At 33.7% G+C, this 27,329-nt stretch overlaps 1 protein-coding gene across 10 annotated transcripts in view; it reads right to left on the bottom strand.

The window, feature by feature from the left end:
- PTPRC (protein tyrosine phosphatase receptor type C) overlaps positions 1–27,329 on the bottom strand; it is a 118,811-nt gene that overhangs the window by 12,132 nt on the left and 79,350 nt on the right. For all 10 annotated transcript variants that reach the window (XM_009440392.5, XM_009440387.5, XM_001141776.8 and 7 more), the window contains 13 exons: positions 26,869–27,077; positions 22,721–22,781; positions 16,703–16,811; positions 15,980–16,014; positions 13,429–13,538; positions 12,769–12,859; positions 12,603–12,679; positions 10,927–10,963; positions 10,734–10,831; positions 9,903–10,028; positions 3,112–3,269; positions 2,772–2,907; positions 937–1,086 (listed from right to left, as the gene is read on the bottom strand). In XM_009440392.5, coding sequence (XP_009438667.1) covers positions 937–1,086; positions 2,772–2,907; positions 3,112–3,269; positions 9,903–10,028; positions 10,734–10,831; positions 10,927–10,963; positions 12,603–12,679; positions 12,769–12,859; positions 13,429–13,538; positions 15,980–16,014; positions 16,703–16,811; positions 22,721–22,781; positions 26,869–27,077 — 1,397 coding nt within the window. The remainder of the gene's footprint in view (positions 1–936; positions 1,087–2,771; positions 2,908–3,111; positions 3,270–9,902; positions 10,029–10,733; positions 10,832–10,926; positions 10,964–12,602; positions 12,680–12,768; positions 12,860–13,428; positions 13,539–15,979; positions 16,015–16,702; positions 16,812–22,720; positions 22,782–26,868; positions 27,078–27,329) is intronic.

Genomic DNA, 27,329 nt, shown 5'->3' on the forward strand with positions numbered 1-27,329 from the left:
ACTTAAATGTATAACTGTCTCTAACAGCTTATGTGTTTATGTGGATTAGTAGGGCAGGTATATTGAATAAGGTTAATTTATTAGCTAGAAAAGCAAGAAAACAACAATAAAACACTACTCTGTTTGAGACTACCCTGTGTCTGCTAGTTCTTCCATTATAAGTACAGGTCTTCTGGGGGATTGAGTCACTTGGTCATTATTGCATGCTCCACCTCCACCCCCACCTTAACCCCACTTTGATCCTAAACATTAAATGGTTCTGCATGTGATTAAAAGCACACTCCTGGTCTTTAGAAACTCTGAATTTACCAGTTTGGTAGATTATGGAATGACTCAGTAACCTGGAAATCATAGGTGGAACAAAAAAAACACAAAACATTTTTTTGACAACTGAGCAATTTGAGGACAGCTATGCAAACTCTCTGAAATTATAGTGAACTACATGCTAGGTTAGCTGTGAGAATAATTGCCTAATAAATAGGTTAAGACACATGTACTTATCCTTTACTGTGTGTCTACCAGCTCCAGCCAGTTCAACTTCCTAAGCAGTCATAAACTCTTCTAATGATTTCCTTTACAAACCAAAACCAGATACGATTTTTAAAGGTGATATGCTGTATTGCCTTTGGCAGACCAGTTTTGTGGCTATATACTGTTATTTTGACACATCATTTTATACCAGCTTAATGAGGAATGGCTAAAAGTATTAGCAATAGAATCAGATTTCTGGGTCTAAAGAAATCTCCTATGTAATAGTTGTGTAGATTCAGGCATTTCTTTTAACTCACTGTGTCCTAGTTTTCTCATCTGTGCTCCATTGGTTCTGGTGAAGACCAAATGCAAGCACTATGTCAAGTGCATAGCAAACACCTAGAAAGTAGATGACACTGAATAAAAGTTATCTGTAATTATTATTATTGTTGTCACTATCATTACCTGGAATTCAGCCTCTAGTGGAGACGGCTCACTGGGTGGATCCCTTTTCTTCATGTTATGTAGATATGGATGTAATTCAGACAAATTCACTTCTGTTTCTCCAAACTGATTGTATTCCACCAAAGCCTGATGGATCAAGATGTACTGGGCCTACAATTTCAAGAACAAATACAGATAGTTAACTGATAATCTAGAGTCCTCCAAGTCATATTTAAATAAAATATACATTCCCCATAAATTTGCTCATATTGGAACAATTCATGGCAAAGTAAATTGATATCTATAATATTTAAATATTCTGGAAGTTCACTCTCAGAGTTTCTGGAATATGAGCAAATTCTATTTTCAGATTATTTTTTCAGAAAAGAATTATTTTGCAAATAGATTGTCCATGTACTCTGTATTGCACAACTTTTATTCCTAAAAACTAAAGAACATTGTATGTTACTTCCTTTAGTGATTATTGGGTCAGTAAGCCAAATTACTGAATGTAAAACTATAATAAATTTCACAGTATATTCAAGAGATAAAAAAGCAAGTTGTTATTCCTTAGAAAACCTTTTTTTATAGTTTTTAGAACTTTTAAAATAAGAAAAGTATTCTTTTAATAAGAAAATTATTTTTTGTAATCCAATGAGCCAAACCCAGATTTAACCACTCTTTACTGCTTATTTTGTTTGAATCCAGTATTTTCAAGGAAATGGTATACTTCTGATAATCCTCTTTAACCGCCACCTTTAGTTCCCTGAGTTTGGCACTGTCTTTCCACTGTACTTTATTTTCCACTGTAAATAATTTCTTTTTACCTGGTTAACAATTTGTTTTTATGTTTCTACACTGCTATCTATGTATCTGTAATCACAAGCATTGTACATTTTCGTGTTTTTTTTTAAATCACATAAATTATATCTTGAATGTTTCGTATGGCAGCTTTACTCACTCATTGTTTTCATCTGAGCATCTCTCCAGACAGACACAAACCTAGATCATTGCTTTCTACCACAACATAGCATTTGTTGTACAGAGAGTTCACATGTCCACATTTTGTTTTCCTATTCCCCTATTGATACATATTTACGGTGTTTCCATTCTTTCATTGATATGTATTTCACTTTTTTTTTTTTTTTTTTTTGCTATTTTGACAATGCTGAATGCAATGCACATTCTTGCGAATGTTTCTAGTTGATGCTTCTCTTGGGTATATGCATATATGTGATTTTGCTGGGTCAAATACAGACATTTTCAGTAATTACCATCACTTACAATCACCAAATGCATAGCATGGGCCAGGGACTTGTTTAAGTGCTTTACTTGTATTACTTTTGTGGTTATAAGTCTGTGAGGTATTATCATTGTCTCCATTTTACAGATGACTTAACTGAGGCGCAGTCAGACTAAAAATACTTAATAAACAATACCACTCACCCTCGTATTAATAATTAAAAGCAAGATTTGAAACCTGTAAGTGTAGTTTCTAAAACCAGGCTGTTGACTACTATACTATTCTGTCTCTTCAGTTTAATTTTATGAGATGATGCCAAATCTATTTTCAGCATTTTTACTTTTTTTGCCAATCTGATATATGTTAACAGTAGTTCATTATTTTAAAAATTATATATTTTGTGGTCATCTTTCTTCCACAGTACTTTTAGGCACTAATGAAAAATGCTTCTAAGTATTTCTGGTGATTACCACATGTTTTAGTTTTCAGGAAATCATCTACTGTTTGAGGTTGTGAAGAATTTGGATTTTTTAAAAATATCATTATTATCACTTGGAAAAGATTTAAGTCCAAAAAACCAAAGTGAGAATAATCACTAAAGGTTAGAACATACCTCTACTTGAACCATCAGGCATCTCTGTCGCCTTAGCTTGACAACATAACCATAAACATCCACTTTGTTCTCGGCTTCCAGGCCTTCTAACATGGCATCAATTCCGATATAGGTTCCTGTGCGCCCAACACCAGCACTGGCAAACCAAGCAAAAAAAAAGCAGAGGCATGATCATGGAAAAGCTGTCAGGTGTGAAGCCAATATAAGAATCTAAACTTCTCCCATAGGTTGTTTCCCAAAATAGCAATTGCCAAAGGGAAAGATGTCTCTAACAGCCCTAGGCAGGTGGATTCTGTTGGAGTTTTTTTTTGTTGTGGTTTTTTTTGTTCGTTTTTCCTACCTGCAGTGCACCACAATGGGACCACTGAAGAAATTGCTGAAGGCATTCACTCTCCTTCTCAGTTTGAGGAGCAAGTGAGGATCCTCAGGCACCCCGTGGTCTGGCCAGCTGGTGAACTGAATGTGAGTCACCTCTCTTCCAGTTGCTTTTTCTTTTTTCTAGTCAAGAGATAATATTTTCTTTGAGATGATTTTTTAAAGCAAACTATGAAACATAAATAAGTGGAAGGGAGTACCAGTACAAAGTCTCCTCATGTAAACATAAACTACTCAAAAGAGTTCATAGTTTCCTCAGGTGTCTTATATATTTTCTCAACCATGGTTGTGTTTTCCTTTCTAATCAATAACTAGTAGTTAAGATATTGTGCAGGACTTGCATGTACTACCCTGTAAGCAATAACTTAACAGTAAGGTAAGTAAGGTAATACTTTCTTTAAAAGTATAACCAAAATTTCTAGGAACTTGCATGCTGTCAAGCAAAAAAAACCCAAAATAAACATACACCATAAAAGGGGGGTGCATGGGTGGAAGCTTTTTGGATTTGTGTTTAAAATGATTTGGTAAAGGTCATTCTCACAACTGTTTAAAATACTTCTGCTTGATAGGCCAGCAAACAGGACTAATTCATATGTGAGCAAAGTCTGATTAATTATTTGATGAACATTGTATTCCTTAGGCCTTCACATGGTAGCATTGTCAACACAGAACGTAGAGAGACGACTGAGGAAAGTCAGCCCCAGATTAGAGCTCAGGTTTGTTCTAATTTCAAGGTAACCACCATAAGATGCATAAGTCATAATTCTATGGCCAGGTATAAAGAACCATCTACATTTAGATAACAAAAGAAACACACAAACTGAGTTAATTAACAGCAGTAAACCCAGACTACAGAATGTAGCCAGATAGGCATCAATCTAGAAATATATCCTCATATCTATGGATCAGGTGCCTTTGTGGCTTAGTCAAACAAGTGTTTAGCCAGAAACTATTGATAGGATTGTTTCAAAGCACTCTATAGACATAACAATTAATACCATGGAAACCTAAGAAGACCTACGGAGATATATAGACTAAGTCTGTTTCTCCTGTAGAAAATATAGCTAGACTATACAAAAATAAAATTTAGATTACTAAAAGCCCTACAATAAATGAAATTAAGAGAAAATCTTAACCCCCATGTAAAGACTTGTAGTTTTTTAAACAGCTCTATCAAGAGACATTTTACAATCTTGATAGGTTGCATGTATCTAGGAATTTATCCATTTCTTCTAAGTTTTCCAATTCATTAGCATATAACTGCTCATAGTAGCATCTCATAATCTTTTAAATTTCTGCAGTATCAGTGGCAATGTCTCTTTTTTCATCTCTGACTGTACGCATTTGAGTCTCCAATCTTTTTTCCTTAGTCTGACTAAAGGTTTGTCAATTTTATCTTTTTTTTTGAGATAAAGTCTCACTGCAAAGCCCAGGCTTGAGTGTAATGATGCAATCTTGGCTCACTGCAACCTCGGCTTCCCAGGTTCAAGTGATTCTACTGCCTCAGTCTCCCAAGTAACTGGGATTACAGGTGCACGCCACCACACCTGGCTAATTTTTTTTGTATTTTTAGTAGAGACGGGGTTTCACCATATTGGCCAGGCTGGTCTCAAACTCCTGACCTCAAATGATACACCCGACTTGTCCTCTTAAAGTACTGGGATTACAGGCATGAGCCACTGCACCTGGCCTGTCAATTTTCTCTTTCTAAAAAACAACATTTTATTTCATTGATGCTTTGTATTTTTTTATTTCAGTTTCATTTATTTCTACTTTGATCTTTATTATTTTTTTCTTCTAATTTACAGTTCAGTTTGCTCTTGCTTTTCTAGTTCTTTGAAATGTATCATTATGTTGTTTATTTGAAATTTTTCTTTTTGAATGTAGGTGCTTACTCTTACAAACTTTTCTCTTAGTACTGCTTTCACTGTATCACACAGGATTTGGTTTGTTGTGTTTCCATTTTCATTTGTTTTGAAAAATTTTTAAATTTCCTTAGTGATTTCCTCATTGAATCAGTGGTCATTGAGGAATATATTGTTCACTCTCCATGAGTTTGTATAGTTTCCAAAATTATTCTTGTTATTGATTTCTAGTTCTACTGTAGTCAAAGAAAAGTTTCTATAATTTATTTTTTTTTAATTTTATAAGACTTGTTTTGTAGCATAACATAAGGTATGTCCCTGAGAATGATCCATGGGCTGAGGAGAAGAATGTGTATTCTTCAGCCATTGGTTGAAGTGTTCTATAAATGTCTATTAGGTTCATTTGGTCTACAATGCACATTAAGACCAATGTTTCTTTGTTGATTTTCTTCCTGGGTGATCTGCCTAATGCTGAAAGTAGGGTGTTGAAGTCTCCAACTATTATTGTATTGGAGTCTATCTCTCGCTTTAGCTCTAACAATATTTGCTTTATATATCTGTGTGCTCCAGTATTAGTTGCATATATATTTACAATTGTTATATCCTCTTGCTGAATTGACTCCTTTATCATTATGTACAGACAATCGGTGTCTCTTTTATTAGTTTTTGTGTTGAAATATACCTGTGTTATATAAGTATAGGTACTCCTTCTCTTTTTAGGTTTCCATTTACAAAGAATATAATTTTCCATCTCTTATTTTGAGTCTATTTGTGTCTTTACAGGTGAAGAATGTTTCTTGTAAGCAACAGATTGTTGGGTCTTGTTTTATTAATCTATTCAGCCACTCTATGTATTTTGTTTAGAGAGTTTAGTCTACTAATAATATTCAATGTTATTACTGATAAATAAAGACTTACTCCTGCCATTTTGTTATGTCTTTTATGGTTGTTTTGTGGCCTCCTCTTCCTTCTTTCTTTTCTTCCTGTCTTCCTTTAAGTGAAGGTGATTTTCTCTGGTGGTCTGTTTTAATTTCTTGCTTTTTATTTTTATGTATCTGTTGAATGCTTTTGGATTTGGGGTTATCATATCTTATAATGCATTATTTTACACTGAAGACAACAGACATTGTGTAAACAAACTAACAAGCAAAGTGTAATATAATGAAAATGCTATATTTTAACTTCATTCCTCCACATTTTGCCATTTTCTTGTTTCAATTCATGTGTTATTTTGCTCTCCATGTCTTGAAAAGTTGTTGTTGCCATTATTTTTGGTACCCAAAACCTGAACAGACAACAAGTAATGAAACGGAGGTTGTCATGAAAAGTTTCCCAGCAAAGAAAAGCCCGGGACCTAATGGCTTCATTACCACATTTTACCAAACATTTAAAGAAGAACTAGTACCAATTCTACTCTAACTAACTATTCCAAAAAATGGAAGAGAAGGAAATTCTTCCAAACTCATTCTGCAAGGCCAGTATTACTCTGATACCAAAACCAGACAAAGACACATCAAAAAAAAGAAAACTACCGGTCAATATCCCTGATGAATACTGATGCAAAAATCCTCAACAAAATACTAGCAAATTGAATTCAACAACACTTTAAAAAGATCATTCATCCTGATCAAGTGGCATTTATCCAAGGGATGCAAGGATGGTTCAACATACACGAATCAATTATTGTGATACATTATATCAACAGAATGAAGGACAAAAGACATGATCATTTCAATTGATGCTGAAAAATTATTCCATAAAATTCAACATCTCTTCATAATAAGAAACCTCAAAAAACAGGGTAACGAAGGAATATACCTCAACAGAACGAAAGTCATATATGACATACCCACAGCTAGCATCATACTAAATGAGAAAAAACTGAAAGCCTTTCTTCTAAGATCTGGATAAAGACAAGGATGCCCACTTTCACCACTGTTGTTCAACTGGAAGTCCCAGCTAGAGCCATCAGACAAGAGAAAGAAACACAAGGCATCCAAATTGGAAAGGAAGAAGTCAGATTATACTTGTTTGCACATTCCATGATCTTATATTTGGAAAAACCTAAATACTCACTCCACCAAAAAACTATTAGAACTGATTAACAAATTCAGTAAGGTCATGAGATATAAAATCAACATTAAAACAAGCAGTGTTTTTATATGCTAACATTGAACAATCTGAAAAAGAAATCAAGAAAGTAATCTCATTTGCAATAGACAAAAACAACATAAATACCTAGGAATAAACTTAACCAAAGAAGTGAAAGATCTCTACAATGAAAACTATGAAACATTGATGCAAGAAATTGAAGAGGACAGAAAAAAATGGAAAGCTATTCCATGTTCATGAATTGAAAGGCTCAGTATTGTTAAAATGTCCATACTACTCAAAACTATCTACAGATTCAATGCAATATCTATCAAAATACCAATAATGTTCTTTACAAATAGAAAAAATAATCCTAATATTTATATGAAACCACAAAAGACCCAGAATAGCCAAAGCCATCCTGAGTGAAAAGAACAAAACTAGAGGAATCACAATACCTAATTTGAAATTATACTTCAGAGCTATAGTAACCAGAACAGCATGGTACTGGCATAAAAACATACATAGAGCAATGAAACAAGTCTACAGTGGACTCATTTTTGACAAAGGTACCCAGAATATGCATTGGGGAAAGGACAGTCTCCACAATAGATTGTATTGTGAAAACTGGATATTCATATGTGGAAGAATGAAACTAAAGCCCTATCTCTTGCTGTATACAAACATTAAATAAAAAAATGGATTAGACTTAGATCTAAGACCTTAATCTATGAAACTACTAAAAGAAAATGTTGGGGAAACTCTCCAGGGCATTGGTTTGTGCAAAGTTTTATTCAACAATACCCCACAAGCACAGGCAACCATAGCAAAAATGAACAAGTAGAATTACATCAAGTTAGGAAGCTTCTGTATAGCAAAGAAAACAATCAACAAAGTGAAGAGACAAGCCACAGAATGAGGGAAAATATTTGCCAACTATCCATCTGACAAAGCATTAATATCCAGAATACATAAGAAGCTTACAGAACTTTATAATAAAAAATCTAATAATCTGATTTTTAAATAGGCAAAAGATCTGAATAGACATTTCTCAAAAGAAGACATACAAATGGTAAACAGATAAATAAAAAGGTGGTCAACATTATTTACTATCAGAGAAATGCAAATCAAAACTACATTAAGTTATCACCATGCTCCAGTTATAACAACTTATATATAAAAGATAGCCAAGAATGAATGCTTGCAAGGATGTGAAGGAAAGAAAACCCTCAGACAATGTTGGTGAGAAAGTAAATTAGTACAACAACTATGTAGAACTGTTTGGAGGTTTCTCAAAAAAAACTAAAAATAGCACTACCATATGATCCAGCAATCCCACTGCTAGGTATATACCGCAAAGAAAGGAAACAGTAGATTGAAGAGATAATCTGCACTCCCACGTTTATTGGAGCACTATTCATAGTAGTCAACTTTTGGAAACAACCTAAGCATCAGTTGACTGATGAATGGATAAACAAAATGTAGTACATATATACAATGAAGTATTATTCAGCCATAAAAACGGGTAAGATCTAGTCATTTGCAACAACATGGATGGACCTGGAGGACTTACGTTAAGTGAAATAAGCCAGACACAGAAATACAAACTTCATATGTTGTTACTTATTTGTGGGAGCCAAAATTTAAAATAACTGAACTCTTGGATATACAGAGTAGAATGATGGTTACCAAAGGATTGGAAGGGTATGGCAGGGGTGGAAATGGTGATGGTTAATGTGTACAAAAATATAATTAGATAAAATGAATAAGACCTTGTATTTGATAGCACAACAGGGTGACTATTCAACAATAATTTATTATACATTTCAAAATAACCAAAAGAGTATAACTGGGTTGTTTGTAACACAAAGAAAAGATAAATGCTTGGGATGATGGATGCCCCATTTACCCTGATGTGATTGTTATGCATTGTATGCCTCAATCAAAACATCTCATTTACCCCATAAATACACACACCTACCATGTACCCCAAAAAATTAAAAATAAAATTCATTTGTTGGAAATAAGAGATACACATTTTACATACCATAAAGTTCACCAGTTTAAAATGTACAATTTGGTATTCGTATTACATTCACTAAAGGGTACAACCATCACCAATATCTAATTATAGAACATTTTCGCCATCACAAAATGAAAGCCTGTTCTTATTTGCAGCCACTCCCCATTTCTGTTTGACCTCCTCAGCTCCAGGCAACCACTGATCTACTTTCTGTCTTTATTGGCTTGCCTATTGTGGATTTTTCATATAAATGGAATTATATAACATGCATGACAATCTCTATTTTAACTATTATCTAAGGCCACAATGACCTCCTTATTTTCTGAACTAAACATTCTATCTCTGCTGCATAGTTAGAACTTTATACTTCTTACAGTGTTCTCTAATGCTGTCATTTCTCTTATGGAAATAATATAATTTTTTTTCATAGAAGTAGGAACTCACTGACAATAAAGACAAATTGCTTATTCTTTTAATAATTTGATTATATTTTCAACACATTTAATGGACCTTCCCTCTTTTTTAAATAATTAAAACAAATAATTAATTAATAAATACAGTATAATTCTTTCGATTTGAGTTGGACAAAAATGTCTTGACCAGTGACTTAAATTTGACCCTATTGATTTTTGTCATTGTTCTAACCACAGCTTTCATCCTAAAGGTTATCAAAAATAATTTTTCCTGATATATTTTATTTTCTCACTTTTAATATTCCATAATTATATTTTTATAAAAACAGTATCAAAACAAAAATTATGTAAAAAGCAAACTCACATTTACAATGTTCAATTTCTGAATGATGTAATCTGGACATCTTTTGTGCTGGTTGATCTTTACAACAACATCTCCAAAAGCCCGAGTGCCCTCTTCCATTGATGGCCAGTATTCTGCACACTTGTTCTATATTTTAAAAAATTATTAAGTATTTCAATTTTTAATTTAAGCCAATTTTTTATCAAACTTTCTTTAAACAGTGAAAACAAAACCTATACTCATTTGAAATTCTCAAAACAGTTGTATAGTTTAAGCACATATAAACCTTAAGCTGTGATGCTTGAAATATATTCTATTTCCCACTAATATGTCCTGAAGAATTTCCTTCATACTTTTTAGCAGGATGATCTTTCCAGGCTTAGATGCATGTTAAGAGAGGACATAATCAGTTGTCAGCAAAAAGGATATGATTGCTTGTGGTTAATTTTAGGTAGGGGGACAGAGAGGCTTTTATTCCTAAAGTCACATTACATGACTCACCACCTATCTGCCCAAGGTCAGTTTTGTTTCGAGTATTAAGGTCTTGTGAAGTTAAAACAGTGAAATATACTGAACTTATAACAATACTGCAAAGAAACAGGAATCAAGTTAAGAGTCTAGCAATTAATCAGAAGCATTGAAATTTTATGCATATAGACATATATTTGTATGTTAAAAGTAAGTTTTAGTTTTCTACATGTATGAAAATTTTAAATTAAATGTTAACACTGATTAAAATAGAGAACTCTCTGTTTTAGTCATCAGGCAGATACATGTGGCTTTTCAAAATGCCATTCAACACCTTGTTTTCCTAACCCCAAGACCCACACTATGAATCTTCTTGGTTCTTACCCTGTTTCCTTCTTCACATCGAGTGACCATGACAATAACTGTGGCTTTCTGTTCCCAAATCATCCTCCAGAAATCATCAACGGTTTCATCCCTGGGACCTAGGAGGTAAACAAATAAAAGCTGATAAGAAAAATTTTCTTAAAAGTGCTATAAAAATTTTTCAAAAAGAATATTGGATTATCAAAGAAATTACCTTGTGCAGCAATGTATTTCCTGGGTTCTTTGAAACCCTATTGAAAACACATGCAAAGATATGTCATTTGCTGAACATTCAATTACTCATTAACAGGAAAAATTGTGAGTTAGAGGAATTGCTTCAGATCCATCATTTTGTGATTGTGAATTTCTCTGGGCAGTTTCAAAGTATTAAGGGAATCTTATTAATTGGTGGTCAGGCATTTAATTGTGCTAAACATGTTAGCATTTGCAAAGAATATTCATGACTTTCATGTATCTTTGCTGTAAACTTCAAACAATTTTAATACTAGGTTTCATCTTCATCTGTGATGCTGTGGTAATTTACAAGAGTGCTCTAGACATTTCAACATTTTATATCCTGCCAACTCTTATAGGATCATCTACCACTATTTAAACAAGCTCACCAGCCATGTAGTTACTTTTGGGAGTTTTACTCAATTTCTTTAAACAAATCATTCTTAGATTTTACCCACATTTTCACCTCTTAACTTCTGCTGGAATATGATTCCCTAGACTTCTTTGCCATTTAAGATAAGAGATATAATAACTTTCATTTCATTACCTACTATGTCTGCTTTCTCTGCTCCTGTTACCAAGATAAAGGAGTACAGAGGCAGATAAAATATTATACTGGCTTCTTCCAGAATTATCTCAGACTCCTAAATTCACCTCAGTAACTAAAGGAGCTCTTCAGAAAGGGATGACCTTTGCCATTGGATTAAATTTGAAACATGGGTCACAAGAATTCAACATTAATTTAAGTAACTTCCTGAAACTTCTATCTCATAACACATTATTGTGCATACATTCATTTATTTAGTAAGCATTTATTGAATAGCTACAATATGTCAATCACCTATCTAAAAGCAGAAGACACATGCTTTCAGGGAGCTCTAAGTTCCATTGGGGAAACATAAGTAACCTGATACCATAATTACCATATATATTTGAATAGAAAATATAGTTATTTCTGGTAGGTGAGAACACTGGGAAAATGGCAGATTTGGGGAGACAAAAAGAATTTTTTCAGTCTGTATATATTTTTATACTGTTTAAAATTATTTAACCTATGTAATACATTAATTAACATTTGTATAATAAATTAAATTTTAAAATATTTTAAATAAATTAACCACGTACAGACATTTACATTTCTGCATAAATCCAATGGATAGATGATCATGTTGATGAGGAATGTCTGCTGAAATTTAGTGTGATGAAATTAAAGCATAACATTTTGGAGTCAGTCAGACTCTGGTTGAATTTCAACTCAAATATTTACCAATTGTGTGAACAACAACAAGGTAATTAACTAAACTGAGCCTCCCAGTCCTCACCTATACGGCACATGGCTGAGGCAAATATGGACTTCTTGTGAGAAATATATGCATAGAATATTTAGTCTAATATCTAGCACATAATAGACACCAGAGTATATTAAATTAATTCTTAATATAATTTTGTTTGTAGAGGAAAATTCTATGTTATACCTAATACCAATAGTCACATAATAAATAACTATCCTTGCTAATATTGATAATTTTTTGTTTATATCAGTGACATATGGGCTCACTTCAAAATATTTTTAATAATATTTCTAAAATTTTACCAAGACAAACAAGGAGCTGAATGAAATATATAGGTATAAGAAAAATGCAAATTTTTACTCACATCAATATAGCTGGCATTTATGTAGTTTGACCCTGCATCTCCATTTATCTCAGAGAGTTCAACGCGGTTATAATCATCTGTTTAAGGAAAAGAAAAATAAACAAGTGAAATAGTGAATAATCAAGTAGCCTAATATATGGGAATTCAGCACTCAATAAATACTCACAAGGAAGAATGTCAACATAACGGTTTTTATTCTGGTTAAAGGGCTTTCGAGCTTCCTTTATAGGAAACTTGCTGAACACCCGCGGGATGCTCTGAAAGAAACAACGATTTCTTGGATCACAGCAGATTCAGGAAAAATAATTTCCCCCTTACCAATGACCGTTTTGAGTAAATGAGATATCCTGTAAAATATTTTCTTCATATTGATAAAAAATTTGCTTAGAGTAATCGAAATTAAGATCAGGAATTATGTTAAAAAAACTTTTTTCTTACAAATTAATGATTGACAACTTTCAGAACAAATCTCTTGAGTGGGGACAAATTTAGGATTAGTTGTTGTGTCACTATCAAATTCATTTAAAAACAGATACTTGGATGAGTATCTAGAGTACAACTACAAAATCAGCCAAATACATTTTGTGACACAACTTCATAATACAATAAAGCACTACATTAAAATATTTACTAGCTCTACACTATAATCCCATCAACCTCTATGAGTCTCTCTTCTGGTTCATAGAGATCTGCTAATAATATCTACTTTGCTTATGTTGCAATATCAAGTGGGATAAATTATAAAGGCAAATGGCAATATAAATACACTTAAAGTGGAACTATCTTGATGTCGAATTTATCATCATATAACAAAAGCAACACACACCTGAAATTCAGCCAGAAAAAGTCTTCCTTCATCAGCAATCTTCCTCTTATAAGTTTCCAACAAAATATCTGCATGGATTGGCTCCACATTCATCAGTTGTTTTTCATCATCTGGAAACATATTAACGATTCAATACTAGTTACATGTGTCTTTCAGGTGGGCATACACATTTCATTAAATTTACACCGTGTACTCAATCCTTTAGCTTCTTTCCTCCTCGTACACATTTCATCTGAGAAATCTCACTCACATACAAACATTTACCTATAAATCAATGACTTTTCAATCTTGTACTTCAGATCTCTTCTGTGCTTTATATTGTTCTCTCTACTAGAATGTTCTTCCCCATTTTCTATGCTTAAGAGAAGGGATCCCAGACCAAACATCACCATTATAAGGACATTCACGTTTGATTATATGCATTTTATAGCAATTACTATAATTATTTATTTATAATACAATATTATTTTTCTTTGTATTTTCATTTTCAACTTGTGAAATACTGTAAACATGCAAATGAAATAAGACAATATGATTAATACCCTTATACCCATGACTCAGCTTAATTTGATCATCTGTTTACACTAAATGGTGAAACAAGTTGTATTAATTTGTTATGCTTCAAGTCTATGAAACACATTATATACCATGTTTGTGAAATAACTTACTGAAGATTAAAAAGTATACTAACCATAAAAAGCTATAATTGCATATGGAACTTGAAAACCAACAGCTTTAGAAAGGTAAGAGAATTTAAGCTGTCGCATATGTAAAATTATGTTTCTCCTACTCTTCCATGTACTACTGATAGTGTTTCTTTCAGTAATCATATTAATTTTACCAGTTTATCAGATAAAGAAAGAAGTTATCCATGAGGGTGACCCATTTATCTTATTGCCCATGGAAACTTTCTATACAATCACAGCTCTCAAACTGGCTATGTGCAATTGTTTCTTTAGGTTGTTGGGAATACCTGGTATTCATTCATTCTGAACTGAGGGCCACATTCAGGGTTTCATGGGGTCTGAGTGAGTAAATTCTACTGCGTTCCCAGGTGCAATCAGTATCAATTTTGAGATAAAATATTTCATTGACACTTTCCAAGTCCACCTTAACTCCTTGAGATGGATTTTCCTGTTCTGCTCAGGTGTTTATTACTGATTGTACTCTTCATTCCTCCCTCAGCCTATCAAAATGAATCCTCATGATACCCTATGTCAGTGTTATTTATTCACTAATATTTATCAAATCCTAGGTACTCACTTTGGTACTGGGCATAAAGCAGTGAATAAGAAAAAAAGCCTCCACACTTTCACAAAGCTTACATTCTAGTTAGGAGAGGATAGTCAATGACCAAATGAATAAATATGTAATAAGGGATCAGATAGTGTTACATTCTGCAAAGAAAAATAAAGCCTTTTAAGGAGCTCCAAAGATTCAGCCCTAAAGTTTCTGCGTAGAGACCTGGTACCTGCTATTACCAGAGGGAAACACTTCCAACACAGATTAACACAGACAAAGGAGTTCTGAAATTATTCCTGTCTTAAGCATGAGAAAGCAAGTAAATTTCTTTATTGTAAACAAAGGTTCAATTTCTGTAACTGTCCCCTTTTACTGGATCAGAAATCACATTTTTAAAAAATTAAAGAATATAAATGTTGAAAAAAAAGATAAACAAATGTGTTTTCTTCTCCCAAGTCAAATTGCTGTTCTTTGTCCAATCCATAAATGTGTCTTTAGTGGGAGCAGCCACCATTCCACCCTGGCAGGGACTTGAGACATCCCATCTCCCCATCTCTGTGACTTCCATCCACTCGTCCCTCCACCACTTCCTCATTTGTCCATTGGTTCCCCACAATCTTAACAGACCAGATTTCTGCCCTTGCACACAGTTTTCTATCTTCCATATATCTATAGAACCATACACATTCAACTACCAGGGCATGTATCAAATTACCATCATATTTGTTGAGATATCTGCTTTCCTCTATTAGATTCTAAACCCTTTAAGGGCAGAGTCTGTGCCTGTCACTGTAGTACTCTCAGTACCTGGCACAATGCTTGGCGTACACTGGGAACTTCACAGGTGCTGAGTGAGTAAAGGAATTTAAGTTTTATCACTGTATCAACAAAAGTCCAAGTTAAACTAAAAATGCCCAATTCTTATTTAAAATGAACGGGGACGGGCGCAGTGGTTCATGCCTATAATCCCAGCACTTTGGGAGGCCAAGGTGGGTGGATTACTTGAGACCAGCAGTTCGAGACCAGCTTGGGCAGCATGGTGATATCCCATCTCTACTAAAAATACAAAAATTAGCTGGGCCTGGTGATGTGTGTCTGTAATCCCAGATACTTGGGAAGCTGAGGCACATGAGAATTGCTTCAACAGGGAGGCGGAGGCTGCAATAAGCAGAGATTGCACCACCACACTTCAGCCTGGGAGACAGAATGAGACTCTGTCTTAAAATAAATATAAATAAATAAATAAATAAAGTGAATGGATTCAAATGCAGGGGAAGGAATAGTCATCAGCAAAAATATAAATACTTACCCCTTTCAACAAGCTCCTGCTGTTCATCTAAATTGCTGTGAAAATAGGAAAAATAAGTTTCTATATTCTCAAGAAGCACAGAATTCAATTGGTATTTTACTTATATTTAATGAATATATTGAAGGAACAAAGGAAGGAAGTCAGGGATAAGAAAAGGGGAAGAGAGGAGAGGAGAAGAGGAAAGGAGGGAAGGGAGGAAGAGCCTTGAGCAGAGGGAGGACAGAAGGATGGGAGAAAGCAGAGTCAGAGAGGAGAGAGGAGGGTGAGGGAGGAAAGAAAACAACCAAGAATTGTCTGCTAAACTCACATAAGTAGCTAAATGATTTTATTTTAAATCTTCTGTTTTTCATAAGATGTGGTTGTTTCTGACCAAAGAAACACATTAACTTCCCCAGACATCTCCCTCCTTCCTTTTTCTTTTGACACTCCTAGATCCCTCTGACCCACTTTGTACTAAAAACCACACACATTCTTTTCACTGGTTATTATTAAACAAGTCCACAACATTATTAGTAAATTTAGAAAATAATATTAATGTTTAATTCAAACCAATAAAACCATACTAAAAGTTTTTGATTAAAAGTTGTGTCATGAAGTGGGCTGTATGCTGTCTTCTCTCTAGTTCACATATTTCATTTAACTGGTTCCATCACTGCCATATGGATAGGCGTTTGCACCATTACTAATACCATTATTATTTAAAAATTTATAATCAACTCTTACCAGGATCTTTTCTTATGTAGATCATAGATTTTGTAGAGAACAACAAGCAGGGCTATTGATGTCACAACAATCAGAAATGCCAGAAATGCTATCAGTGCCTTAGAATTATCTAGAAATGAAAAATAATACATTCAGAGAACGATTGTCAAATAACTTGCTAGACTGGTTGAATAATCACCTCCAAAGTATTTATATTTTAATATTTTTAAATTTATTGTGAGGTTTTAAAAAATAAACATTTTAGAATAAGGTCAAATACAATAAATTTCTAATTCTGTGATTTTGGCTATATTGTTCTGAACCAATGAAAACATTTTATATTTAAGGAGAGTAAGAATAGAAGAATAATTCTCTTTCTTTTGATTAAATAATGTTCTTTCATAAGACACATTTAAATTTAATTCTCTTTTTTTATCAGACACTTCATTTTGAAGGGATCAAGGAGGTAATCCAGTTATTATAAATTTTGGAGACAAACTCATATAGTTTAACTTTATATGCAGAAGTGGGTAGCCTCTTAAGGGGATGAGAAAGACTTCTACTTCACAAAGATAAACCCTCTTACCTGTTCACTGAGGTGTAAGATCCATTCACTAAGAGACAAAAATGGTTTCATTCTATAGTTAGGATAAGACTTACCCTGACTTAAATAGTCACTAAGTTTCATGTGAAATCCTGCCCTTTCCTAGGGAAAGGGCATAGAAGAGAGGGTGTGTTGGAAATATCTCCAGTATATTCACCTTTTCTTATGTAGTGAAAATGCAGCAAAATAATGCGGTGACTTAACAGCCTCAGCTCCAGAGCCCGACTGCTTAGCTTCCAATCCTAGCTCTAGCACTTCTTTGTTGGGAACTTGGCCAGATTCCTTATTATCTTTGTCCCTCCTTTCCCACAATCCTAAAATGTGGCTAAAGGTGTTGATTCACAGTAAACACGTAGCACGGTGGCTGGGAAGTAGTAAGTACTAATTATTCACTATTCACAAAAAAAATATTTTTGGCTTTTGGTCATCTGCCAAACTCAGCTCTAGGTACTTAGGATATCTACAAAAAGAAAAACAAGGGTCCTGTCCTCATGGAACTTACTCTCTAGTGAACAAAAATAGATAATTAATAATGAACAGAAGAAATAAGTAAATGGTCTTGTAGGTGAGAAGATAATAAGGGCTGTGAAGATAAAAAGGAAGACAGTCCATGGAAATGCTACAGAATATAAGGCAGAGATAATATTAGTTTTCAGGAAATTTGCATTCTCTTTGGGAGAAACAGACACTAGAAAGGTAACTGAACAGACAGGCGCAGTGGCTTACCCCTGTAACCCCAGCACTTTGGGAGGCCGAGGCATGTGGATCACTTGAGGCCAGGAGTTTGAGAGCAGCCTGGCCAACATGGTGAAACCTCATCTCTACTAAATATACAAAAAATTAGCCAGGCATGGTGTGTGTCTGTAATGCCAACTACTTGGGAGGCTAAGGGATGAGAATCACTTGAACCGAGGAGGCAGAGGTTGCAGTGAGCCAAGATTGCACCACTGTACTCCAACCTGGACAACAGAGCAAGACTCTGTCAAGAAAAAAAAAAAAGGAAAGAAAAGAAAAGAAAAAGAAGAAGAAAAGAAAAGAAAAAAGAAAGGTAAGTGAACAAATGAAATAATTATGCATTTTTTCATATACTCTGAAAAAAATAAGTAGGGTGATAAGGAAGTAGAGGGGATGTATTTTCTGTATGGCGAGTGGAGGCCTTGAGCATGAGACAGTTTTTCTACAACTGGAAAGAAGGAAATGACTCTATCAAGCAAACAGCTGCCAGAAACAGTTCATCTCATGATCAAAATTTCTGTAACTGGAAACTCATACAAACAGGAATATTGAAAGTAATTTCAGATACAGACTGTAAGACCTGAGCTTGAATTCAGGCTCTGTCATTTCTTTGACTCATAAGGCAAATAGATTAAATTATCCAAACTTGAGTTTCCTCATATATAAAATAGAAATAATTTTATCTCCTTTAAAGGGGTATTTATACTGCCGGCATATATAAAGATGGATGGGATAGATGAATGTGAATATATAGGTGGATTGCAGTGAACATTTTTAGGGAAGAAGTTCTTATTGCAATAGGCTCCTAAAATGACCCAAAATATCGCTATCTGAAATTCCTTTCACTGAAATTGTCAATCCATACCAGTGATTACTAGTATACATATATCAATCAGCATGATTGTTTCCAGATTTTGAGAATAAAAACCTCATCAGAGGCAACATCTAACTTCTAGAATACTCTGAAGTAAGATTTTGCAAGAAACTGCAAATGACTGTAAGTTAGCATTCCAATCCATAATAATTAGATTAAGTTCTACAAAAATATTAAGCAGCATCAGACTTTTCTCAACAAACTTAATAAAATAGCCAAGTCTTCAGATAAAGCTTGCATTCTAAGCACACATGTGTTTCCCCCTTCTTTCCAGGAACTCTGCTAATATTAAAAAACTGAAAATGCCATAGATTTATAATGACAGTGAAAATGAGAGAAGGGAAATTAGAAGTAGAGCAATTTCAAAAAGTTGTAGAAGGTAGAAAACAAAAGAAAGGAGGCCACAGCCTAAATCAAAGGAATAGATTCCATTTACTCAGAATGCCTGAGTCTCAGGTTTGAAAGTGACATATGCAGTAAATGTGAATCATGGGTCAGAATATGGAAGTCAAATGTCTATTTACAAAAACAATAACAACAACAACAACAATAACAAAAAATATCTTCTTGAAAAAATACTACCAGGGAGGAGAGGACAAAAGGAAAATTAAATGAAAGCAGTGAGAGACTCAGAATAAAGTCAGGCTCAGTACAGGGAAGGGATGAGGCGCAGGACTAAAATTAGGAGGACAATGTAATTGTCCACATATGCAATAGTTGGACACCTATCTTCCTGTCCTACTGTGAGAAGAACCACTTTTTCACACTTTACCATATGACAAGGAGTAGGGTAATTCTGGAGATTAATTTCTGGAGATTAATTAGTTTTTGGTGATAATGAATGATATCAGAAAAAAATAAATCAGCAATATCATAGGAAATCTCCTCAGTCACCAAGATCTTCTAAGGACCACAGAACATCTAATCAACCTTTCCTGTTGTCTCACTGTGACTATGACTAGACTACCAATAAGAACCAAGCTTTTAAGGAAAACATCAACACCAAAGGGGAATGCCAAAATAACACTTATGAGTGTTATGACTAATAGACTCAACCAAAGACTATGGGAAGAAAATGGAGCAAAGAATTCTCAGATATATAAATCTTCAGGTTACAAAGGTCAATAGCATCCAGAAAAAATGAATGAAAAAGATTCAGGGCCAGGCGCAGTGGATCACACCTGTAATCCCAGCACTTTGGGAGGCCAAGGCAGGTGGATCATTTGAGATCAAGAGTTCAAGACTAGCCTAACCAACATGGTGAAATCCCTTCTCTACTAAAAATACAAAAATTAGCCAGGTGTGGTGGTTCCTGCCTGTAATCCCAGCTACTCGGGAAGCTGAAGCAGGAGAATCACTTGAACCCAGGAGGCAGAAGTTGCAGTGAGCCGAGATTATGCCACTGCACTCCAGCCTGGGCAACAAGAGCGAAACTCCCTCTAAAAACAAAAACAAAAACAAACAAAACAAAACAAACAAAAGATTCAGGTAAGACCAAGAACAAAGACAGAAACCTAGTATTTCCAGGGGAGGAAAACTTGGGAACAGACCAAAAAAAAAAAAAAAAAAAAAAAAAAAAAAAAAAAAAAAGAGAGAGAGAGAGAATCAGGATGGAATTAGAAAGTAAAATTGGATTCAGGAAAATAAGACAGAAATAATTTTTAACTTCTAAAATTTTTAACTTAGAATTTTATACCTAGTTGATACACTGAACAAGTGCCAGAGTAGAATAAAATTTTTTTTTGTATGGGAGAATTAGAATTATTTTTCTTACACTAGAGAACATATATCAGTGAACTCAGACAGAAAAAAAAATAACTATGTGTGATACAGAAAATCTAAACCAGAAAACTGATGGGGGAATATTTCAAGATGGTATGTGAGAGTCCAGATCAGAGCAAGAAAAAAGGGTCCCCAGGAGTTCAATTGACAATGATGTCAAAATACAGGTGGTGGAATATTATGCCGGGGAAACCCAACAACACATCCCTAGTAGCTGTACCCTAGCAATTCACAGCCCAAGTCCTTTCCTGGAACAGATATCACTATTTTAAAAGAAACTATATTATTTATCTCTTAGGATAATGATATTGTGAGCAGAGAGTGAATACAATGTTGTCTCCTTTGCGGAAAAAGATGAGGGCTAATTTTTTGGCTCCATTGACCTGGAAACCTGATAAAAGTGGAATATTAGCTGGTTACCAGACAACATTGCTAATGGCAAAATGACCCTTGATTGCTAAACTACACCTGAACAGGGAGTGCTATATGTGAACTCTATTGTCCTCATGGGAAGTACCAGCTTTTGGTTTCCCTGAGTGCAGTGCCCGCTCATAACTGAGCACACCCCTGTTGGCATGTCTGGAAGCTATGCCCATGGAAATAGTATAAGAGCTACTGATTCCTTTGGGAATGCAGCTCCTACACCTACACATGTGGTCTCATTCTCTCATATCTCAGTTGTCTTTGAGAGTGTCATAAGAAAAGTAGCTGGATTGCTGTGTGCACTGCTGCAAGGATTCCCGCTGCAAGGATTCCCGCTGCAAGGATTCCCACTGCCAGGCTCCCTTGCTAGCATGCTGTGCTTTTTGTTCTGTGTCTTTCCAGGTGAAATGTTTCAGATCTGGCCTATTAAGATGTGAGTGTGAATGTTCAGCTGAGTCTATGACTGCTATAAATTATTTACAATTTAATAGGAAAGAGTCAATGAAGTCATTTTTATTATAAAGATATTATAAAAGAAAAAGTAATGTGGAAATAAAATCAAAGCTATCTTGCTGGACTTTTTTGACATTTAACACAGGGAGTTTTTATTTCATAAATCTGAGCAGAAAGAACTAAAATTTTGCAGAGGGCTTAGTAAAGCAGTTTGGAAAATAAGCTGTTTTTATATTTTCTCTTTTGACTTTGCATTCATACCAGTGATTGTGCACATGCATATGTGCATATGTAACGTATGTAAGAGAGGAAGAACTAGAAGTGGCAAAGAAAGAAAGACCTAGAAGTTGCTGACAACAAAGTACATACAGGCTTAAATAATTCTATTTACAATGTTAACCGGTAGAGAAAGCCCAAAGTAGAGTACTAGGTCTCCTTCCTCCATAGGCTCAGATCAATTGGTAATGTTAGTAACTCTAGAAAGAGCAGTATACAATATTGTGTGTATATATATATATATATATATATATGAAGGAAACTATAAGGAGACCCAAAAATAGAAATGGTTAAAAGTGGTTGCCTGGCAAACAGAATCGTGGGTGGGGAATGTAACATGCAGCTGTTATTTTCATTATTATAATGAAATTTAATTCTAAGTAATTTTTCATGTACACCTTTACTTTGATGAAAATATTTTAAATATCAGTGATAAATATTTACATAACTATATTGTTATTAGGGAGTGCTTATATTAGCTTCCATTAAGTAAATCAAGACAGATTTGTATCTAAGGCCCACTTCTGCTAAGCATATGCTGAAGAGACAGAATAAAATAGATAATCTAAAATAGTACACGAAAAATGTTACTAACATGACGATATTTCATAAACATAAACATAATTTAATAGTTTGGGTATATAAATCCTCTTATGAATTCAACAAACCTTTAATAATTGAATCTCCTAACTTGAATTTAAGATATTGTATTTAAATATATTTACATATATATATATATGGTTTTACTGACAATTAAAAATATTACATTTACAGAAGAGATATTATTTAAGCATTTAACAATCAAATGTGATTATAAGTGTAAAATAATATAGCTTTATAAGCATTAATATATATCTTAATATATATAATAAATAGCCCAGTGATAACTTACAAGATGTTGATTGATGTAAAATAAAGGGTTCTCCAGGATAGTCTCCATTGTGAAAATAGGCCTGAATTTCAGTAACAAAAAATAAAATAATTAGTTTGCTAATGTGAATTTATATATCACAATGTAAAACAATTATATTATCTTTCATACCATGCTGTTTATTTACAATAAAAGTATGCTGATTTGCTTTAAACTTCAAGGCTATGTCAGTATGTTGTCAAATATATTTGAAAAGACAATCAAAAAGATATCTTATCTCACTTAGCAATAAAAATATTTATAGTTATAAACAATTATTAAATAATTATTTAAAATAGTGAAACTGAAGAAATAAAATCCAATACATCAAAATATTCATAAAGTTAAAATTCCCTATTAATAGGCTAATATTTAATTAAAAAAGGAAATTCAACCATAAGCTGTTTACTAGAATTATGCATAAAATGCACATACATTTTTTTAAGGGCAAATGGATATATAGTAAAATTTACTATATAGGCATAATGCATAAACACCTGTGTCTCATAAAATGTAATACAAATGAAGTGAAAACAATTTATATATACAGGGAAAATGAAAAGAGCAAAAGAGCAGTAAGAATCCTTGACCAAAAAAATTTAAGTAAAATATATTTGAATAATATCATTAAAAGAGAATAATAAATATAATAAATCTGACAAATATATATCTAAGCTTTTATCCTATGGAGAATATATAATTTACCCAATATTCACAGAATATTCATAAATATCACACATAGAGCTGTAAAAATTATTCTACAAATCCTAAAAGGCAGAAATTGTAAAAGCCAATTAACTTTTATCAGCTAATAATTAGTAGCAATAAGAAATTAAAGCACCAGAAATGTAGAAAAACTCTCTTAAATAATGGATATATTAAAAACTCTCCCAAATTATAACTACAGACTCATTAGAAATCATCAATAATCAAAATGTTTTACTTTAAGAATCATTGATTACATTTCATGTGAAGGCCTTCAGAAATTAGTGAAAAACGATATAGACATGAGTTACAGTCAAAATTTTACCAAAGTACAATCCATAGCCTTTTTTTTCCCTTTAGTTTATAAAAATGAAAAAAAATTACAAGGAAGAAAACACTTTTAATCCGAAAGCCACCTGAAGAGCATCAAAATAAATCTATGGAAAAGTAATACTAATAAATCAACTTCATTAATTTATTAACCAGAGATCACAATGGTGAAAAAGCTGAAATGACTGCTCTCTCATGAAGGAGTGAACACAAAACATGACAGTGGAGACAGAAATAAGCAGAATAAGAAGGTATGGCAAGTATAATAAAGAAAACAAAAACCATCTTTTGAAGATTGGGGGAAGATAATTCGAAACTGAATAATTATCTCCTACTTTGAACGTTAAGGTTGTATTTTAATATGATGTACACCTATATTTTTCCCTAGTAACTTATACGATTTGAAGAGTGGGAGAGGCATATTCTAGGAAGTGGGAAGAGCGTGGAGGGAGGTGGCTAAAAAGAGTAACACCTAGGTGCCTCTGAGAAATTATAGAGAAACCAGTGCACCTGGAGCTTAATGGGCACTGGAGAAGCAGTGGGGAATGAAGTATAATACGCAATGATGTGACAATAAGAAAATATTTCTTTTAGGTTGACTATTCTTTGAAAAAATATATATAGCACACTCACTCAAAAAGAGTAAAATATCTGAAAAGACTAATCCTATTGAAAGAAGATATAAATGAGTCTCAAAGAATTTCTCTGCATGAAAGGAATGAAGACAAATTTTTCAGGAACAAATCACTCCTATACTATTTAAAGTTATATAATATAGGCCTGGCACAGTGGCTCACACCTGTAATCCCAGCACTTTGGGAGGTAAGGTGGGCAGATCACTTGAGATCAGGAGTTCTAGGCCAGCCTGGCCAACATGGTGAACCCCCGTCTCTACTAAAAATACAAAAATTAGCCAGGCATGGTGGTGCATGCCTGTAATCCCAGCTTCTTGGGAGGCTGAGGCAGGAGAATCGCTTGAACCTGGGAGGCGGAGGTTGCAGGAGCCGAGATCACGCCACTTCACTCCAGCCTGGGTGACAAAGCGAGACTCTTTCTCAAAAAATAATAATAAAAATTTTTAAAAAAGTTATATGATACAGAAAAACAGGAACATATAAGCAATGTGTTTTATCAGATCAGTGTAACCTTTATACCAAATTTAATAAGAATGATGTCATCCAACGCCTATGCCAACACCATCTCTACTCACTGAATGATCTCCTTTTTGAATATCTACTAATAAAGACAATAATACGCTGTTGATTTCAATAATACTCTGAGAGAATAACACACAATGACAGAGCAGGGGTTTTTCTCTTAGAATGTGACAATGGTTTTGCATCATATAAACTAATCACACCAGGGCATCACAACTATGGCATCATCTATCATAATGCCCTAAAAATCGATAAAATCCAACCTACATTTCCAGTTCAAAAACAAAATCAAAAAGTTTATAAATATGAAAACACTTCTTTAAGTGATAAAGAATATGGGCCGGGCACGGTGGCTCACACCTGTAATCCCAACAATTTGGGAGGCCGAGGCAGGCGGATTACTTGAGGTCAGGAGTTCCAGACCAGCCTGGCCAACATGGTGAAAACCTATCTCTACTGAAAATACAAAAATTTGCCAGGTGTGGTGGCAGGTGCCTGTAATCCCAGCTACTCAGGAGGCTGAGGCAGGAGAAACATTTGAACCCGGGAGGCGGAGGTTGCAGTGAGCCAAGATCACGCCACCACACTCCAGCCTGGGTGACAGAGCAGGACTCCCTCTCAAAACAAACAACAACAACAAAACAAACAAAACAAAACAAAAAAAGAATATGAGGCCGTTTGTCAACATCATATTAAAAAGTTAACTATGGAAATTTCTATTTAACAGGAATAAAAGTGACAGATACATTTGTTTAAAAATAAAAAGGGGAATTATGTAAGACAAAGTGCTGTGAAGAAAACTAAAAGGCAAATTATAAACTGATAACATTTTTACGCATGTGACAAAGAGTTTAATATCATTAATATTCAAGGCATTTCTCCAGAGAAAACTGGATAAAAGAGGCAAAGAATAACACAAAGAACAATAAGTAAAGAAACTTCATTAAAATAAAGATATCAATACCATATTTCAACCTCCAAATAAAGAAAAAGAAAGGCATATTCAGTGTTGGTGAGCCTCTCAAGAAGCAGTCATTTCATACACTGATACACAAGGGCAATTTGTTAAATTTTATAGAAAAAAAAGTTACATATCCAAAAAGTCTCAAAATACATTTTGACCCAATAAATGCATTTTTAGGAATTTATGAAACATAAATTATTAAAGACATTCAAAATTTTTGCTTTACCAATAAGTGTGTTATCGGAATGTTGTTTATATTAGAGACCAACATAGTTATAGTTAATAGAATGTGATAAAGCCATACATAGAATATTATACAGGCATTAAAAACTACATAGTAGTTAAATATTTAACATAGAAAGGTGTGTGTGATATAGTGATATATTAAAAATACAGTTTTAAAACTGTATTTTGAAAACTGTGTACTCAGAATGTTGATAATACATGTGTTAAATGCATATAAACGTGTATAATATATTATGAAGTTACATGTACAAAATACGATCAGTAGACAGTGAGATAATGAGTGTTTTAAATTCTGTATGCTCACTAGTATTTTCTAGTGTTTATTTCAAATATTTTCTAACCTCAAGGTACCTGTGAAATTTTGCAATTGAAAAATTCCACATTAATAAAGATAAAAAGCCAAAGTAAAGAAAAGGTAGATTTGGTAAGGTAATAATCTGTTGTGCATAAAGTGTTGTGCTTCTTAACACAGAAGCAATAATTTAGCTATAATTAAGTCATATTGAAGTTCTAAAATATTCCAATGAAACATTTGCTTTAAACCACTGACTTTAGCTATAGGAATAAAAATTTTAAAGTCAAATATTTGAGACTCTTTAAGTGTGATTCCATTACACATCAGAGCTTCTCAATCTCATGTGAGCAGTGGTCTTAAAGTTATTTAAGTACTATGAATCAATCATTATAATGTAGTTGGTACTATAGTAATGTAGAGAGCATACTTTTACCTTAAAAGTGTAGTCTGTTGAATATTGAAGATCTTTTACACGGAAATCGCAATTCTTATGTGACTCATTTCTAACCAGAGTATTTCCAGCTTCAACTTCCAAATGGTAACGTTCATGGGGGCCATTACGGTCCCTGGGAGGCCTACACTTGACATGCATACTATTATCTGATGTCATGGAGACAGTCATGTTCCAGACCTGGCTTGGAGCTATCAAAATGAAGAAAGATTTGTTATTAATAATTTAATAGATGCATATGTAAATTACTTGACAATACTTGGATATAGTATAAAGTATTTTAAGTGTTAGCTTGGGGGTTATAAATGAGGAAGTTATGATAGTACATAAATTAAAAAAAATATCAAAACCCTGAGGAATAAATCACTCATTTATTCAGTAAGTATTAGCATATAGGTTGTACATGAAGCCATGAGAGTTATTGCAATCCCTGAAGGAGAGTG

Source organism: Pan troglodytes, chromosome 1 (assembly GCF_028858775.2).
Source record: "Pan troglodytes isolate AG18354 chromosome 1, NHGRI_mPanTro3-v2.0_pri, whole genome shotgun sequence".
In the NCBI taxonomy this organism is placed as follows: domain Eukaryota; kingdom Metazoa; phylum Chordata; class Mammalia; order Primates; family Hominidae; genus Pan; species Pan troglodytes.